This window comes from Uloborus diversus, chromosome 4 (genome assembly GCF_026930045.1).
Source record: "Uloborus diversus isolate 005 chromosome 4, Udiv.v.3.1, whole genome shotgun sequence".
Taxonomy (NCBI): domain Eukaryota; kingdom Metazoa; phylum Arthropoda; class Arachnida; order Araneae; family Uloboridae; genus Uloborus; species Uloborus diversus.
The window spans coordinates 29,158,263-29,177,851 of NC_072734.1; the positions used below are offsets into that span (position 1 = coordinate 29,158,263).

The 19,589-nt window shown below is 31.2% G+C and overlaps 1 protein-coding gene across 1 annotated transcript in view; it reads left to right on the forward strand.

The window, feature by feature from the left end:
- The window catches only part of LOC129219987 (WD repeat-containing protein 6-like), a 77,917-nt gene that overhangs the window by 36,606 nt on the left and 21,722 nt on the right, over positions 1 to 19,589 (forward strand). The window contains exons 6-16 of the mRNA XM_054854310.1: positions 7,114 to 7,199; positions 9,011 to 9,165; positions 9,248 to 9,369; positions 10,555 to 10,749; positions 11,318 to 11,473; positions 11,566 to 11,640; positions 15,786 to 15,974; positions 16,108 to 16,174; positions 16,980 to 17,042; positions 17,138 to 17,154; positions 17,595 to 17,754. Coding sequence (XP_054710285.1) covers positions 7,114 to 7,199; positions 9,011 to 9,165; positions 9,248 to 9,369; positions 10,555 to 10,749; positions 11,318 to 11,473; positions 11,566 to 11,640; positions 15,786 to 15,974; positions 16,108 to 16,174; positions 16,980 to 17,042; positions 17,138 to 17,154; positions 17,595 to 17,754 — 1,285 coding nt within the window. The remainder of the gene's footprint in view (positions 1 to 7,113; positions 7,200 to 9,010; positions 9,166 to 9,247; positions 9,370 to 10,554; positions 10,750 to 11,317; positions 11,474 to 11,565; positions 11,641 to 15,785; positions 15,975 to 16,107; positions 16,175 to 16,979; positions 17,043 to 17,137; positions 17,155 to 17,594; positions 17,755 to 19,589) is intronic.

Below are 19,589 nucleotides of genomic sequence, written 5' to 3' on the forward strand. Positions count from 1 at the left end.
AATTTGGTAACTATTAAACGAGTGAAAATTTAAAGAAATACAGAAAAGGCAATTCTAGTTCTCATTATCTGCAAAGAATACTTGAAATTTAGACCCTTAATTAGGACTTCCTGCTCTCTTTCCCCTATTCAATTCAGGCCTAGGCAGGCCCCTTGTCAGTTTGGTAGCCTTGCCTTCCTCCCCCCAAAACTCATATAAAACTTACACTATGCCGATTTCAAGCCAGGGACTCCCAAGGACCAGGCCCCTAGTTTCCGATTAGGATCTAGTGACCAAGATGTTCCAAATTCAGCTTCTTGATACATCCTGCGTAAAAAATGCAAAAATCATGATTCTCGCGTTTTGTAGTATATTTCTCAAGATAAATTTGTGACTCATATGTTTCATGTTTTACTATTTATTTAATACCAAATTCAGTATTTTGGAAATTCTTTTGTTATTGCTTGTTTTCATCTTACTTCTACTGAATACTGTTAATATCTTAGACCTGAGAAAAAAATATAACACTTACTATACTCTATTTCATTTTCTGCAGCACTTGTGATTGAAGAAAAATTGTTTATTTTGAGAAATATTTTGTTACATTTATTTTTAACCTAAAACAGGTGTGTCTTACAAAGTTATTATCATTTTGTAAGACTGTGCTATCAACTTCTGAAAGTGCAAATAAAATGTTTAAAATAATTTCAAATGTTCTAGACTCTTTGAAAATTGTTAAGGTTTTTGAAATTTAATGAAAAGTACTTCAATTTTTTTCTCTTATCAAGGAAATAAAGTATGAATTGTCCGAATGACCAGAATATTACTCTTTCATTACTTATTTTCTGAATCTCTTCACCATTTCTTTTAAAGCATTTTGAACAATTTTTACTATAGAGCATTTGATAAAATGGGGGGGGGGGGATGTTGAAGAAAAGAACAAAAACAAATTACACAAAAAGCCTGTATGAGCAAGTGATGATGTGCTTCCCTTTTCCCCTCCCTCGCTTTTCCCCTCTGTCGATTAATGTCAATGCTTTGTTGAACAAGCAATTTTTATTTTGATTGATCTTGACTTGCAAAAGAATGCATAACTTTTAAAAGGTTTTCTTTTCTTATTTTTCTTCATATTTTTGTGTCTTACCCTCATATAAGGCCTCAAATTGCAGATTTTTGTATCGATTTTGAAAAAATTTCCCGGGAAAGAAACCCCCAAACCCCCTGAAATAATGGAAATGCTACACCTCACTTAAAGGGCTACTCACCTGTTATCTTTCCCACTACAAGGTAAATAAAAAAAATAAGAAATTATAATAAAAATAAAAGCAGCGGCCGCATTAAAAAACGAGACAAAACATGAGAGATGTATCAGTAAAAAAGACACATACGGGGAGAAATGGCCTGTTTCACCTACGACAAAAATATCCGGGCCGCAAAAGGGAAAAAGTACCTGCAATAGCTCAGTGCTCCCGTCAAGTCTAAAACCGGCTCTGTAAGTGAGTTTATAACTTTTACCTCTAAGTTAAATATTTTTATGCATGTTTATATATATGTGTGTGTGTTCTTGGGCAGTGTGCAAAACCGGACCCTTCCTGAAAGAAATTCCGGATACGGCCTTGGTCATAAGCGCCCCTTTAAGTGAAGAGAGATAGCCTAAAGCTGTCTTTTGGCAGAATTTTTCTGTATCATTTTAAAACATTTTCCCCAGACACTGTATTTATGCCCTAAAAAACCACTGATCATCTTCCCCGCCCTCTCCAGGGCCGGATTTAGGGGAGGGTAGGCGGGCTACTGCCCCTGGGCCTCCATAACAAAGAGACCCCCACAATAAAATTTTTAAAAAATATTCTAACTTTCACGGGTTGAAAATATCGGATATATACATAGATATCAAAATATTCAGCTATATATCAAAGTATCGGATACTTTCGAAAAAATGGTGCTCTTTTCGAACCCTGATTAGGGGCCTCCACACTTCCAAATCCAACCCTGGCCGCCTCCAAAACCAGAAGCTTGTCTCTGCCTTTGTTTCAAGCATTTTGAGAAAAGTTATATTTGTTTTTCTTGCCTGCTTTTCTAATTTTTTATCTCAAAGTTAGCTGGCCATTTTTTTTTTCATCTGTTTCCTCCTCAAGGGAGTGGCTAATGTCATGATGTTTTTTTCATTCAGTTTTAATACCAGATGTTATGATTGATTCGTGTCAATCCTGAAACTATCTTCTTGTGATAGGACTTTCTTAAAATTTATGCTCCAAACTTCATTTATGTGAAAGATGATAGACTAGAGGTCAGGAGTGCCCACAGAAGGGGGAGAGGATTATGGCGCAAGTTACGCCATTAAAATGTTGGGGGGGGGGATTTTAAATTTTTTAAAATTTATTTACTTAAATTCATTTATTGATTTATTTTTAAATCAAATTATTTATTTTATTTTATTCTATTCATATTTTATTTCATTTATTTATTAGTTGCTGTGTGTGTATGTTATTGGTGTAGTACAGAACTTTCTAATTAAATAATAATAATAAATAAATAAATAAATAAATTTAAAAATAAATAAATAAAAATAAATTAAAAATAAATTAATAGAAATATTTTTTTTTTCAATAAATCAAAAAAAAAAAAGAAAGCTAAAAATGAGAAAAAGAGAAAGAGAGTTGGAGAAAAATTTTGGGGGAGAATTTTTTTCATTGAACTTGGGAGGATGGGCATCCCTGCTAGAGGTAAACAAAAAAACAAAAAAATGCGCCATTTGGCAACCTCATTCATGTGCTTGGTTTGGACAAAAATTGGTGTCAAGCAGATGACGAATTTAAATCCTATTGGTTAGCTTTTTCTTTACTCAAGAGAAATCCCCAAAAGTGACATAGCAGCAAATTTTATTCAAATTTATTGCCTGACATTTAATAGTTTATTTTCTACCAGTAAAAGTTCAAATTCCTAGAATTTTTTTAAAGGTTTTATTTTTTCTGTTTTTGTAAAAATTTGTAATACTGATATTATAAAATTTTGCTGTAGTAAAATGATTTCTCTCCACCATTAAAAATCATTTGAATGGAATTTGACTGTGTATAAATTCAGTTCGTTTTTTTCTCTCTCTCTCTTTTTTCTTTATTTTATGAACTAGCAAAAACGGGAGGGGGGGGGGGAGAAAAATAGTGCAAACTAAAAGTTTAGTTTACTTTTTTTTTCTGGTTGAAGATATTGAGAAATAATGTTACTACAGTAGAGAACCAATTATCCGGGAAGTTCGGGACCATCGCTATCCCGGATATCTGAATTTCCCGGTTTTCTGGATCGCTAAAAATCTCTGTAGGCCGATTGTTTATAAAACTTAAATTACTATAATAAATAGTAATACATATTAAAATAAGAAGAAAACAGTTCAAAAATGATTATAAATACTGTCGGACATATTAAAAACTACTAGTGAAAGAATAATTTAAACACCAAAAAATTTCAAGTTATTCATAAGACCTGAGACCCTCACATTCTCTCTCTCAATCTGAAAAAGAAAAAACCCACCACTTTTCGATGCTTTAAAACGAAAAAAAATGAAGGGGAGGGCTAGAAACAAGTTTTTGAACGTAAATGTGCGATTTTCCTGCTATAGTGTATGAAAGAATGTTTTCATGAACGCGGTTTTTTTTTTTTAAATAAAGTTTTTGTGTTTGCGATTGCTATATGGTTATTGATTACTATTGTTTTTTGCAATATCAATAGGAATTTGATTTATGAGTTCTTGCAGCCTTATTACAGTCTTGCTTTTAACGATTTCTAGATTTCACCATCAACCAACTATCCAGAAAATTTGCAAATCTGGTTTTCGACGTTTCCAGCAATTTCGCGGCGTCACTTAAGCTCTAAACGGCTTTAATTTTAAAGGCCGTTCAATAAAATATTGCATTAGAATGCGACAATATTTATTTCTTTAGTTTTCAGTTGAAGTAAAACACGAAAATTTCCGACTTACGAGTGTACTTCTTAATTCAAAAAAATATGTCGGAAATTTTGCCCCGCGTAAAGGATAACCCTTTGAAGTTCGTTTTCTGTAAACATTTTCCCCAGTTATGCGTGAGTAATATGGTATTATTAAGAAACAGTTCATATTCTTTTAGATATTTCAAAAAAATGCTTAGTTTTTCAAAAATTGCCGAAAATGCGTATTTTTTAAAAAATGGTGGGAAAATCGGCAAAAAGTTGCCGGTTTTCTGGTTTCCCGGTTTTTTGGTTCCCGGATAAAAGGTTCTGCACTGTATTTTTTTTCTAACTAGTATCTGTGTAAGTTGTTGAAGGTATGGAAATATCATTCTGAGTATATACACAATTGTTTCAGCTGGCTTATACTTAGAACATAAAATATTTGCAGGGATAGAAAAAAATAATTATATAAATAATGATCAAATATTTTTGTTTGAAATGTGTCCAGATTTTGTAGCTATTGGAATATCTTAAAACTATTTTTCTTACAAAAAATGTTGAGGCAAGCATTATTTTTAAGCAACAAGATTATTTTTTACATGTATTGATATTGCTACAAATTTTGTAAATAGTAGTTATTTTTAGGTTTAATTTGTTGTAATCTGGCTAAATTTGGCGTTTGTTCCCTAATTTTCATTCAAAATTATCATTGTAACATAACCTGTAAATAGTTTCGTACAATGAATATACAGCCCCCTAACATTCAAATGAAGTATACGGTCCCCATTTCTGAATGATAAGATTTGTGAATGAATAAAAAGAAAATATGAGAATGAAATGGAACTTGGCAAATCAAGTAGAATGCAGTAGAATGCAGTCTCTAGTGATTTTAAATACCCGTGGCAGCATATGCATTGGATTAGTCTCGTCTTTCACTGTGAATGTATAACCGCTTGCACTGTGATTTTCAAATTACTGTTCTTTTCACGTACTTTGGATTTAAATGCGTGGTGTACTGAGTAATGTATAGTGTTTAACAATATTTGCATAATTGCTGGATGTTTGCAATTGTTACCTGCTCTATTGTAAATATCTGTAAATAAATTTATTGTGTTTTTATCAAGATTGGAATCTTCATTTTCAAGAAAGTTTTAAGTTACACCAGACTCGTAATAATATTGTAAAAATGAACTGCATGTTGCCAAAATGATGTATAATGGATATTTCTTCAATGAAGTTAAAAATGTTGTATTTAATGCTATGTTAACATTTTAATTTAAGAAAGAAAATCTTGTTTGTATGATTTTTCAGGGAGGCAGCATTTGGTGTCTAGAGACTGGTTCAAATTCTAATTCAGCATCTGAAAGCTCTGTTATCAATAAACTATCTGATTATATTGCTGTAAGTGCTTAAACACTTCTTTTTAATAGTTAGGGTTTTAAAATTATTTTGTTGGATTTGTTTGGTACATATATACACACATAATCATGTTTTGGCATAAGGAAATATATACAATAGATCCATCAAAGGCTATTGCCGGTTATTTTTCTTTGAGATAATTTTCATCTCCCATACTGAGTTGTAGCAAGTATGATTATAATTTTTAAGTAAAAATAAAGCATCTATGGCAATATCTACTTTGAATCAAATATAAATTTTCTCTCTGTGAGAAAAAAAAAATAAGGCAACCAGACAAAATTTAAATTTTCAACATAAGTGCAAATTTTATGGTCAATTTCAGGGGTGTTAAAGTTTCTAGGCTTTTGACTTTCCATCCATCTTGTGCATAATTTGCTTCCACACTAATAAAATCTAATAAGTTTTATGCCGTTATACAGGGTGTCCAAAAAGTCTTTGACATATTTTAAAAATTCATAGAAAAGCAACTAATTCTCATATCAATGTGTGCCATAATACCCTATTGGTTCAAGAATTTTTTCATCAAATCGTTAAATAAACAAAAGGGGGGAGAGGAGAAAAATTATAAGGATAGCCTTTAAGAGTCGGACAAAAAGCAAAAATATTCAACAATACAACAATTCTATCTATCGCCAGGGAGTTGAGGTGATACTCTAAATACTGAATTAGGTTGATGAAAGCCTTCGAACATGGAACTAGAAAACTTATAACTTGTTTTTATTCAACTTAGTAATATCTTCAGCAGAAAAATCAGTGCTTTCGATGGACATACAATGTTAATATGTGCACATATTTTTTAGCCCCTATATAAGGGAATTTATGTGAAAATTGTGTCTTAAATTGCAATAAAAAAAGAACTATCACTAAGATTTTTTATTCGAACTGCTCTATAAACCATCCCAGGACCAAAAAAGAACAAACGGTTCTTTTTGGTCCTTTACTTAGTCAGTCTGAGTCAGTCTCTTTCTTAGTCAGTATGATCTGTCAGTTAGTTTCTGAGATCTTAGGGAACACACATTATTTTCCAATATCCATTTTTATATATATATATATATATATATATATATATATATATATATATATATATATATATATATATATATATATATATATATGTAGATAAGAACTGTTAGGACAAAACCCTCCCCCCCCCCCCCCCCTCTCCCCACTAAGGTAAATTCTGACTGCCCTAGTGCAATGTTGAAAATTGTCTAAATTTTCTTAGAACTAAGGAAGATGTGCACGTAGAAGTGTAGTAACATTGAAAATACTTTTTGAGATAGTGATCAAAAATAATAATAATAATAATAATAATAATAATAATAATTATGTTTAAAACTTAACTATGTTGAAGGTTTTCTAAACAGTTTTTTTTATCCGTGGAAGACTTTATAAACACCTTGTACTTCTATTTTACAAAATGTTATGCAATAACAATTAAATATTAATGAAATATTTTCCATTTAAAACATGTATCTAGGTAATTACTTATTTTATGTATTTTTAGTTTACAGGAGGAAGTGATGGAGGGGTATATTGTTGGGAAATATCCAGAAAAATATCTGAGAAATCGATTACTCTGATAACTTTTCAGTTGCAGGTATAAATTGATGACTTTCTTGTATATTTTCAGATTGATGCCACCTGACACAAAATGTTTAACATTTTTCATTTTGTATTATGATTTTATTATCTTACTCATTATAGTTTTTAAATTGCTTACTTTATTGTAATGAACGTTTTTTATTTTCTTGGGCTAGAGTACTAAGGAAAGATTTTATTATATTCCAGCAGTCATCTACAAAAGTTGATTTTCTTCGTTCGTTATCTCTGCTCACCAACAATGAAACTAGTCACATTATGGTCAATACTGATCAAGGGTAGTATGTCTTTTACTTACTATAGTTTAACTACCACTTTATTTTAGTTATTTTTTTAAAGACTATGGTTAATGGACTTAACATTGTGTGAAGGAAACACTTCTTTCTTTCTGAGTATTTATTTATTGTTTTTTTTTTAATAACTTTTTTTTCCGTGGACAATTTTTTTTTAATGTAAGGTAAAACACCAGTTGTGGCCACTTTAAGGTTTAAAACACACTAGTAGTAGTCACAGTAAAGTATATTTTTAAACTGTGGGTCTACAATATTAATTACCTCTCTAGAAACTCAATGAGCATATTATAGACCAACTCTTCCTTAATCGTCCCACAATCTAAATATGCCAGAATTTCAATTGTTTCAATTTTTCATCCATTTTTTTTCCCAAATATCAAATTTGAACCATTAGCAGCCACTCCAAAATCTGAAAATTTCAGCAGTGGCTATCTGACATTTTTCCATCTGAATAATTTACATTGCTTACTTTAAATTCAAATAACTGATGAATAAAATTGATTCAATATGATAGTTACATCAAGTATCAAAAAAAAAAAAAAAAAAAATCACATTATTAGTGTTCATTTCTTTTTTCAAAGTATATAAGTAAACTTGAAGTGGCCACCACTGCCGTTTTCCCTTAATACTTTAAAGATGCCAATTATAATATGTATTCAAATTTAAACTATGATAAATACCTTTGTGTTAAACAGTAAAATAATAAACAAGAACTAATAACATCAAAAAGCACAAATTGCAGATTACTGCAGACACGTGTTTTGACGTTAAAAGGAATGATTTTTTCAATTCAAATGAAGCGAGCTGGTGCATGACATTGTTATTTCTAATTTTACTTTTCATATGCCTGACTGATTAATGAAACTATGATTGCAAAGAGCCTAAGTTTTATGATATACTTTTGGGGTGAAAAGCAAAAAAGAAATATTACAGCGTTAAACTGTTCAAATTTGCAGAGAACTGCTTAAACAGGTTTAGATGCTACAAGGAACCCCTTTTTCATTTCAATAGAAATTAGCTTATCGATGTAAAGACATTCAACAAAAACAGAATTCTTTTTATCCTGAATAGGGATGTGTCGTTCATAAACAAGCAGGTCAAAAAGAACAAATCCTTAAAATGAACGAACCCGTTCGTTCACTTAAAAAATGAACGACTGTTCTTTTGAACAGTGAACAGTTTGGAATAGTGTATTGATGCACTTGTGATAAAATCGCATTAAAAAAAAAAAACTAGTATGTTGTGGTCATTACGGAACTTTCTTCCATACCTTTCTTATAATTCTAATCCCTCCCATGCTTGACAAGGAAGCAATATTCCCAACAAAAACAAAATTACTTGCCAAAACTTGACGACCATCCCAATTCCCGTTTTATCTCAAAAGGAAAGCAAAGAATGAAAATTGAAAATTATTTTAAAAGCCTTGCTTAAAATAATTACAAACATTTGTTTGTTGACAAACACAAGATGGCAACAGTTAAAAAGTTTAAATCATCTCAATTTTCTGGTCATTTTCCAACAATTAAAATCACGCAAAATATGCAGACGACAGTCTCTTACGATTTATCGTTCTTATTGTTGAAATTATAAAGCTATTTTTATTCATACAAAAAAAAATCAGCCCCGAGTGGAGCGATTGGCGCTCTACTGTATGTATAAATAAAATATATATATAGATTTTTGCAATGAGGTTGGTTTATTAAAAAATCGGATATTAACTTCTTCATCACGCTAGTACTGAGTTTCAAACTTAAATGTTTCTTTTGTTTAGTTAAAATAATATGTATTGTTTTCAGGTATTTATCATTTTATGATTTGAAGCATAAATTGTGGGTAAATGCCCATATGGATGATTCTTATGCTTCCTTTTGTGTATCGTCCGTTTCATTTCAAAGTAAATATGTTGCACTGGGAAACATTTGTGGAGATTTAACTATTTTTGATTTTGAAGGTAAGTTATCTTCCTTTATTGATTTCTTGATATGTTTATACTGAAACCAGTAGAATTATGCCTTAATGTTCTTTCATTCCAGGCTGGTCTTGTGGGAAACCTAAAATAAAAAAGTTAAAAGTTCATCAAGGTAAAATATGTGCTCTCCATTGGGTGAACAAACCTGGCATGAATTTATTAACCTGTGGTTTAAAGGGCCAAATGGTAAGGGGATATATAGTTTTCTTACGACTTTAAAAATTGCTGATTAGAAATTGAAGTATATTGTGTTTTCAAAATAGCCCATTTTGTAAGTAAAAAAAAAAGAAATATTAACTTATCCTTAAAGTATTACTGTACTTACCCAAAGAATAAAACTTTGTATTTCGCACTTTTCTTCAAATTCTGATATTTTATTTAATGCATTCAGTTTTCATTGGGATTAGCAAATGTCTTGGATTTCCAGTGCATATTAGGTTCTGTTTCATCTTGAAACAAATATAATACTATGAAAATACTTAAGGCTCTACTGCAAACTGGAGAATGGTTTACTAGAGGAAACGTGCACAACACTGATCGATATTTTTGTTCAACATCTTTTAATAAATTTGCTTTTATTAAAGTTTTGGTTTTTTATTTCATATTAAGTACAGTAACATCATGGGTGGATCCAGCTTTTGATTTTGAAGGGGGTCATTCACGGAAAAAGGGCAGGGTTCCCACAGGTCCTTCAAAGTTTTTTACTGTTTTATTTCACTGATTTGTTAGCAAAGGCCTTTTAAAGTTTTTATTTTTGAACAAAATCTCTTGTTTATATTGTAAAGTGCTTTATTTTTTTCAAGCACCTCCTTAAAAGATAAAAAATTTTGGTTTCCCTTCTTTTTTCTCATTTATTTTTTTCTCTCTCTTTAATTTCAAAGCTCATTGTTTATTTATTTTACTGAAATTTGAAATTTCCTGAAATTACTAAGTAAAACTAGATATCTTTGTTAATGTTTTGATTTTTTTTTTTTTTTCAAGATTAATATTTATTACATATTTTTAAAAAACATCCCTTGCTTCCATTTTCTGTTTCCTTTTTTTTCCCAATAACTGACCATGTATTGTTAATTGCTCAGGAAAACTACCTATCTTTGTTGATGTTTTAATTTGTTTTAACAGTTGTTTTGATAATTGCCCTTTCCTACTTGTATGCATTAGGAAGATTTGCCAACTACTCCACATTTTGCAGAGTTTCTCTACAAAAACAGAAACTCCCCAGAGAAGTCACTTTTGCTTGTCATTTCTCTCCAAAATGAATTAAACAAGCATTAAAAAATCATTAAAGGTCTGTCATTTGATGGAAACTTGATTGTAAATGTTCTGATTTTGAATGTATACTTAATTTAAAATAGAATGTTTTTCATTCAGATATTGTGGAAAATACAGCTTGCTAATGAGGACATTGAAATTAATTGTTTGCAAAAACTTCACCTCCCAAAATGTAAACAACATTGGTGGTCAACAGTGGCTTTGTACACAAATGATTTTTCATACTTGATTGTTGGTGACAGAAGAGGGAACTTGAATCTTTATCTTTTATTAGATGCTGCAAATATTCAAGAAGTAAGAAAATAAACTCCTGATTCTAAGCGAAAAAGTTTATCTGTTTAATTATCCATTGAATTCTTTCACTGTTTTAAATGATTGAAAAATATCATTCACATTATTATTTATTAAAAATGATTTTAATATAAATTTTTAGATTCTTAGAACTATTTTTATGTTTCCATTTTTAAGTAAAAAATCAGAATTGTATTATAGTTTTAAAATTATTTGTGTGTGTGTGTGTGTTTTCCCCTTTCTTTTTTATTTTACTTTATTTTATTTTATTTTAGACATAAGTATTTATTTGTGAGTGAAAAGAGATGTATATATTTTGGTAAATCGTGTATTTCATCCCTAAAGTTATAACCTTAGCTTGTGACTTGTAATTTATGATTTGTAATTGAAGAACTTAAATATTAATGAGTGCTAAATCTTCATTTTCCTAAAATCCTTAGAAAAGTGTTGTTGCTCTTTATAGAGTTACCTCATAAATACATAATTAAATTTCATGTATTAAATTTAGCAGAAGTTAGTTTTTAATGTTGATTATGTTTTTAGTAAATTGTATTTGCTTTTATAATTACAGATTAATCCTTGTAAGAGGCTTTCCGGCATCCATGGAGACAGTGGAGTGACTGATCTTCAAGAAAAAAATTCTCTTATCTATTCATCCGGTAAAGACGGTAAAGTTGTGGTGTATAGCTTAGAAAATCACTCATTAAATGTCTTAAATACAGTTAAGGTACTAATTTCAGTGCATTTTTGTAAAAATAATGTTATGAAAAGATTTATTTTCTGACTTTTTATTTTATTGTTTTTTTTTTTTTAATATAGATGCCTCATAATTTAGAATGGATTGGTAGAATGATGTTTTATAAAGAAGAATTACTGCTTTTAGGATTTTACACAGTAGGTTTTTATTTATTATTAATAAAGCTTTAAGTGCAAGATGATAAAAGATTTGAATCGTCTTGAATTAAGGAAAAGTAGGGGTGCTTGCAAAAAACATTGAGGGGGCCATACTTCAACCGTAGGGTGTGGGTGGGGGGAGGTTTAGGGGGCCACAGAAAATTTTCCTATTTTTGAACCTTGTAAATGCCATTTTACATGTATTTTGATGTGTGTTATTTGCATGAACCAGCAACAATATGTGGCATGGCGTTTTCAAAATATAGGAATCTGAAAATCGGTATGCAAATTTTTTTGGTTCCATTAGACCGTGTCGGCCCGCGCTGTATACGCTGTTTCTTTATTTTTTTTGGTCAACAATGGCTTCTTTTGTGGGTGATGTGCCACCAAACCCTCAACAAACAGTCGTTCTCGTACAGTAGATGTGGATGCGTGAACACCTGATTCGTTTTCCCATGCTGTTCTAAGGTCTGTGGAAGATTATTGTCTGTTCCGAAGACTGAGTCGTATCAAATGCCTGTCCTGCGCTGCATTGAATATTCGTGGACGACCACTGCCGTTCTTTCTTAGTGTGCTTCCGGTGCTCTTTAGCTTATTGAGTAGTCAAACAACAGTCGATTGCGAACAGTTTATTCTTTTTGCAATGGAACATGACGACAATCCTTCTTTGTCCAATGCAATGGCAACACTCTTCCTTTGTGATATCAGTTGAACGTATTGCGAAAAACTGCAACACGTAAGTCCAGATCATAAATAAATGCATCGAACGTTCAACTGTTTTTTTTTTTTTTTGTTGTTTTTTGATACAGTAAAGCTCTGGTTTCCAAGACTGCATTTTCCAAACTGCACTTCTCGTCAATGACGTCATTGTCCGTCTTGGCGGGGAGAAATGTGTCTCGCAGTGCAAGGGTAGTTTCCAAGACTACGTTAATCGCGCTCGAAACTCGCCCAAACAAGGCTCCAATCTCAATATTAAAAGAATAATAATGGGCTCGCAGGGGGGAGACACGGACGCACAGAGCCCGTGCCCTAGCCCCAGAATGCCCAGAATACAGAGTGGAATGTTTGTAAAAAATGTTCTTTATTATTGAAGAGAAGAAATGAATGCGTATTAAGAAAACAAAGTAATTTTAATAAGACAAAAGTAATAACTTTCGGGGGAAATCTTAATTTCATGAATGCCGAGTTGAATGTTTGTAAAAATGTTCTTTACTATTGAAGAGAAGAAAAGAACGCGTCATAAGAAAACAAAGTAATTTTAATAAGACAAAAGTAATAACTGTTGGGGGAAATCTTAATTTCGTTAAAAAGAAATCTTTGAATTGGAAATTTTGAATAATTTCACTTTTTTTGATCATCTAATTGCCCCCCCCCCCCTCTATTTCTTTTCTTTTTAACCAACGAAAAACGGAGGAGGTTCTCAAGTCGGCCCGTATATTTTTTTTATCTATGACCATGCATTACTTTTTACAGTATAGTCCGATTTTGATAATTTTTTTTTATTCGGTAGGGAACACCTCAAAGTTGCCCCATATAAATTTGGAAAAAAAGAAAAAAATTCTACCCCAGATGTAGGAAAACAGGGTTGATTTATTGCTCACTCAAATTTCTTTTTATGTATGATCACGCATACCTTTTTATAAAATAGCCCGATTTTGTTAATTCCTTTTTTATTAGAAAGGGTATACACCAAAGTTGGTGCCATATAAATTTGAACAATAAATTCTTACTGTAAGGGTGGGAATGGCAGTGATTTCATGTTCACTCACAGATTTTTTGATGCTGAGTTGGATATTACTAAAAAAGGAGAAAACCTCACGATGAATAAGCTTCAGATATATCTGTCTCTCACGTATAGACCTCTTACTCTCTGGTATTTGTGAATAAGAATTGTTTTAGTGCTAGTTGTTTATAATTGTTAATCTTCAGATTTTGTATGAAAAATTGGATTAAGTTTCGTGATGGTGACTGGTGGCACACTATTTTTTTTTTTTTTTAAATTCATTTACAGGGACCAGCAATGAATATTTGCTATGTTAATTAGCTTGCCGTAATACCTTCAAAGTTTGTCTACAATTGCATTTTTGGACCTTCAATTTATACAAATTGGAAATAGCAGGAGGAATTAATTACAATCTAGTTTTCAAAAAAAATGGATGGATGACAGCTCCTGAGCTCCATTCCTTACCCATAAATCGCCTTTTTAAAGGTTCAATTTCTACAAATCCCCCTCCCCCTGTCAATAGCAAGAAAAACAATCTAAAATTTCAATGTTTCCCTCCCTATGAAACCTTTTTTAGTTACAACACTTTGTTTTTAGGTTAACTCCAGAACTCCTCAATTTTGTCCTTGATGAAATGGCATCTGAAATTACCAGTATGGCAGTATATTACAGAATAGACATAAAAAAAAAACATTTCCTCCACTGAAAAGCTTGCTCTGACCCTCAGTTAAAAACCTTTTTCTTTTTTCATAATTTCAAGTAATATACGTACGTTTGAATCAGTTCAATTAAGAAATAAGAAGTATAATTAAAACTAGGGCTGCACCCAAATTCCATGTTTTACAGAATAGCAAAATGCAGTGCTCCCAACTGGTCCCCTTTTTAATTATGTCTATTACTGATGTTAGTCTACAACTGCCGATTTATCAATTCATCACAATTTTTAACCTTTAAAGCCTGATGAGCTTTTCTTCATCAATAAACTCACTCGTTTTTGTCTCGGTTTGGCTCCTCAGCAACGGACAGCAGATGGCGGACGAACAACGAACGCTATGGTGCACACATGTGCAGAAGGATCTCTGATACGAACAGTGGAGACGCACGCAAATCCGCTAGAAAACGCAGCTTGGAAACCACCCCTTTAGAAGGATGATGCAATCTTACACAATAGCTTGAGTCATGTACGGATGCCAATTTGTGTTATATGATGCAAGAACCGTTAAATATTTCATAGTTACTTGTAAATGCTAAAAATATTTGGATTTCGCGAGTGACGCAATTTTTTTTACCACCACTGTAGGGTGAATCTGTAACCCCCTAGATATTGCCACCCAGGTAAGGGTGGAGGGGGAGCAAGGGCTTGCTCCCCCTAGATTCAGCATTGCACTTAGCTACAGCAACAAACTTGTTCTAAATATAAAAAAATAATAATACAATAATTTTTAGAATAAGCTCAAAGAAATTGTAAAAGTTGGGGGATTTTTTCATGATGGAAAACTATTGTAAATGTACACTCTATTTTAGCTAGTCTCTGACATAGAACTGTTGAGTCAATTTTGATTTAATATTTTTAAAGTCATTTGGATGTTACAATATAATAGTTTAAAATGTACATAAGGAATATTTTTTTTCAATATGTTTAAAAATCATACAAATTTGATTTTATTAAAACAAGAGTATGATTTAGTGATATGTTGCTTAAATCATTCTATAGTTGAATATCAGCTGATTGCCATTGGTACATATTGTTCTGCCAATTAAAGGTATTCATTTACTTGTGAAGAAAATCTGCTGAACCATTAATGTATAGATTTAAAAAAAAAAAATTTTTTTTAATGCTCAAAAAGTATTTTTTCAATGCAGCAACTTCTCTGTTCTAGACCCCCAGTTAAAATATTGTAAAAATAATAATAATGAACTCAAAATTTGCTTTCATGCATTTCCTCTTTGAAATTGCTAATCATACTGTTAATCAAGGGCGCCTATATAGGGGGGGCAAGGAAGGCTCGAGTCTCCCTCCCCCTTAAAAATGAGAACTTTCTTGCTTTTAGTACTTTTTCCTTTGCAAAAATGTAAAAACATTTGTTCTTCAGCCATTAATGAATAAGTAATTAAAAATATCAAATTTCAATGACTAATCTGTCCTGAAACCTGCTTCCATGGGGAAAATATCCTTCTAAACCATGGTTAAAACATCTGAGGCACTCCCCCCCCCCCTTACAATTTTGCATGTGGGCACCCATGCTGTTAATGTTATTGTTTATATAATTTCTTTGTGAAACAACCTTAACTGCTAAAAGGAAGCAATTTAACAGTGTTAAGTCATGGCTAAATACTTGAAGACAGTGATGAAATTCATGTCAACCGTTTAATCATTTGAATGAAGATCTCATGTAATAAAGTTTCATGTATTTTTCTCTAGAAATATTTTATTGTATGGAGTAGCCAACTTGAAAGTGCTGTTTTGAACATTGAATGTGGTGGTGGTCATCGATCTTGGGATTTTTTCCTCAAGGAAAACGGAAAAGCCACGTTCGTTGCAATAAAAAAGAAAGATATAATTTACTATGAAGAGAATCTTGAATTTGCTTTGCATAAAGCAATTATAAAAGTAAGTTTTATCTACTTGACACTGATTCTTTATGTTTTGTGTTCTTATTATTGGTGTGGAAGCTATATTATTTTGTAACTTTTTAATTTAAACTTGTATTTTCATTCACTATTCTATTTTACTTTTTCCTTAGCATGGAATATCTGGACAAGAATTTACCTGTTGTTGCTATTTATTTACTACAAATAATTTGCCATCAAGTATGTAATTGATTTTTTAGAAAAAATAGTTTTGTGTGTGTGCATTAGTTTTATTCTCAGAAATTGAAAAATAATGCATGAGTTGATGTTGCATTTGAACATAGTTAATAATAGATATGAAGAAGCCTTTTAATAGCTTACATTAACTAAGGCCATCAAGAGCAAGTTGGGCCCCTTGTCACTTTTAAGCTTTATCAAACATTTGCATATCAAATCTTAAATTTATCGCTTTCTAATGAGCTGTGTTTAAATTAACATGAATAAAATCATTTTTGATCTGTTGCCATTTTTTTTCTTGACTTTGAACAAGTAAAATTATTAAACATTTCCCCTTTTAATTATTTTTTGGCTATCTTTTTTTTTTTTTTTTTTTGTACTGCCAGCAGATGGTAATCAAGGATTTCAGTTGTAATTATGGCGGGTTGTGTTTAATTTATTCAGGACTTTTAAGATTTGTCGTTACCGAAATTTAAGAATCATCATTTTTACAAGAAATTTTACAGTATTAAGCCTGATTGTTGAACACGTGGCACTTAACGTAAAATTTATTTTCCAGGTAGACCCTGCATAGCCGGGCGACGCAGCTTGTTTAAAATAAAATATAGAAATTTTACTTTTAACGATCTTGTTAAACTCTATCCTGAAAAGTATTTAAACCCCTAAAAATATGTACGAGTCATAAAACATTCGTAAATTATTATAGGGATATGAAAATGACCGTTTCTGTGAGAATGACCCGTCACATAAATGATAGAAATTTATGCATATTTAGGTAACGTTTTATTCATATTCTTTTCTTTTTTAGAGTCAATGTCAGTGTTTGCTTGTGGTGGAGAAGATACAACTTTACGAGTTATAGGAATCTGCAGTATCCTTTGCTTTGCTCTAAGATATTTAACTAAACTTTTCTGTTCAGAAATATAAGTAAAGTATTCAATAATGGTTGAAACTTGATTAATATAGGTTTGTTCATTTCACATGTATAACAAAATGAGTACTTAATTTTTTACAGACAGCAAAAATTGTTGTATATTATTACTTTAGTAAATATTTTACTAGTATTTGTAGGAAATCGGAAAATGTTTCTTCAAGTATTTCAAAAGCTCATTTTTGAAGCTACTTGAAGAAACATATTTTTGAATTTCCCAAAAACATTGGTAAAAAGTTGGAAGTTGACATTCTTTTCAAGCTGTATTTTCATCAGAAACCAAATAAGTATGTTTGTACAGAAAATTGACATAAATAAATGACAAAAATACAAAAAGTTTGCAAGCATTGCTATTTAACTGCCCAAGGCAGGTTAAATATGAAAATTAAGTTGTATTCGTATCAATTTTTATGGACATAATAACTTGAAATTCAGCTAACTCTTACTTATTTCAAGAGAAAATATATTTGAACTTAACTTCACTTTGATGAGTCAACAAAAACTTCTCTTCTGTCATTATGCAATCTGTCTGGACATTTATCGAGCATACGCTCCATTGCAAAAGCCAAAATGTGGCAGGAAAATGCTTATCTATTGATTTCTGTTGGTGGAAGATCACAAATGAAAATATGGAGAATAACTCATGAAACAAGTACAATATTTTAAATTAATTTTTCACATTAAATGGTTTTGCCTTTCTGTTTAGTAGCTAATATGTTGAAAAAATTTCTTTAAGGTCTTCGGTGTGAACATTTGACTTCTTATGTCTTATCAACTGTGGGGAAATCAAAAAAACCTTGGAAAAATAAATCCGAAATTCATGTAGATCCTCAAATGAGATTTATGGATGTTACGGTTAGAGCTTATGACGCATCCTTCTCAAATGACAATGAAAAATACATCATTGCTACAGCATGTTCAGACAGCTTATTCAGGTAATATTTTTTTTTTTAAACTCTTTTGCATTCTCTAGTTGAGTTTTTTGATTGGATACTTTCTCTGGTTAGATATTAATTGTATCTCTCTTAACTTTTGGTACTATTTTGAGGCAGTGATATTTTAGCAAAGGGATCGTACATAAATACAGTAAGTTATGGGCGGTCGGATTATCCGCGGTTCTTTTCACAATTTTCTTTAAACTTATGATAGTGTTATTGTCAGGGTTTGTACGGGTCATGGAAATCCTGGAAAGTCATGGAAAAAAATAACAGAATTTCAGACCTGGAAAAGTCATGGAAAGTTGAAATTTTCATTGAAAGTCATGGAAATTTATTTCAAGTCATGGAAAAATGTCCTGGACAAAGAGAAAGGAACAGTAGCTAAAGGAGCATTAGAAATCTTGAGTGTGCACATAAAAGCAATTAAAAGTGGAAAATTGAACGATCCAAAAATCGAATCTGAATTTTGAAATCTCATTGCATCCACTTCTCTCACAGCCGCTTGCCATTTTTTGCGATGTGATTTTACTGCCTGGACATCACTTATTTTGAATTTTCTGTTATTTTCAACACTTCTTATGTTTCATATTCTGCAGTAGCAAAATTTCACGTTCTTAGTTTTGCCACGCCCACTCAAAAAAAAAAAAAAGCAATTCAATTGCATGCTAGTTCGATTCCATCGCTCGTAAGGACTTTATTATTAAACTTATCAGAGTTTATCTTAATTTGTTGAATGTTTTAGAAAATAAAGATCTTAAGTCAGGCGATCGAATACAGAAAAGGAGCAAATCTAATGCTCTAAAACAGTAGTGCCCAACATACGGCACCCAAAACTAATCCATGTAACCCACTGCTACTTTCAATGTCGGGAATTAACCGTGTTCTAGAATTTCTGAACCTATTAATTTATATGCATTTGAAAATATGCAAATTTGTAAACAAAAGAAATATACTTTTGAATCAGAAGATTGATTCACTACTGAATGTTTTTTTCAAAAAAGATCTAGTTTAGAAACATAAAGAACTAAACTATGTGGCTTTACTTTAAAGAACCAAAATACTCTCAAGTTACGTGGTTATTGAAACTTAGTGATGACTCATTCAACCTTTATCCCATTCAATATCATTCTGCTTGTTTTTTTTTTAAAAATATCAGACATTTAAACATTATCATATTCGCTTCACTTCATTTTTACTTTACTTAAATTTATGTGATGAAGACAAATGAGAATAGTTTAGTTTTTTAAGTGTGCACTTATATTTTTTCCATTACGAGTAAGTGCTTCAATAAGGCTGTGGCTTTCATATAGACATTTTGCTAATGCTCATTTCCAAATATTAGCAAGTTTGAGATTAAATAGTGCTATTCTCTTCTTGCAACAAGGTCATGAAAATTTTCATTGAAGTCATGAAAAAGTCTTGGAGAAGTCATGGAATTTTTTCATTCAAATAGAGTATGAACCTTGTATTGTTCACATTTAGATTTTTACATATATTTTTTGTATTCAATGTTAGTAGATGCAATGTAGCAATGTTTTTAGTTATAATT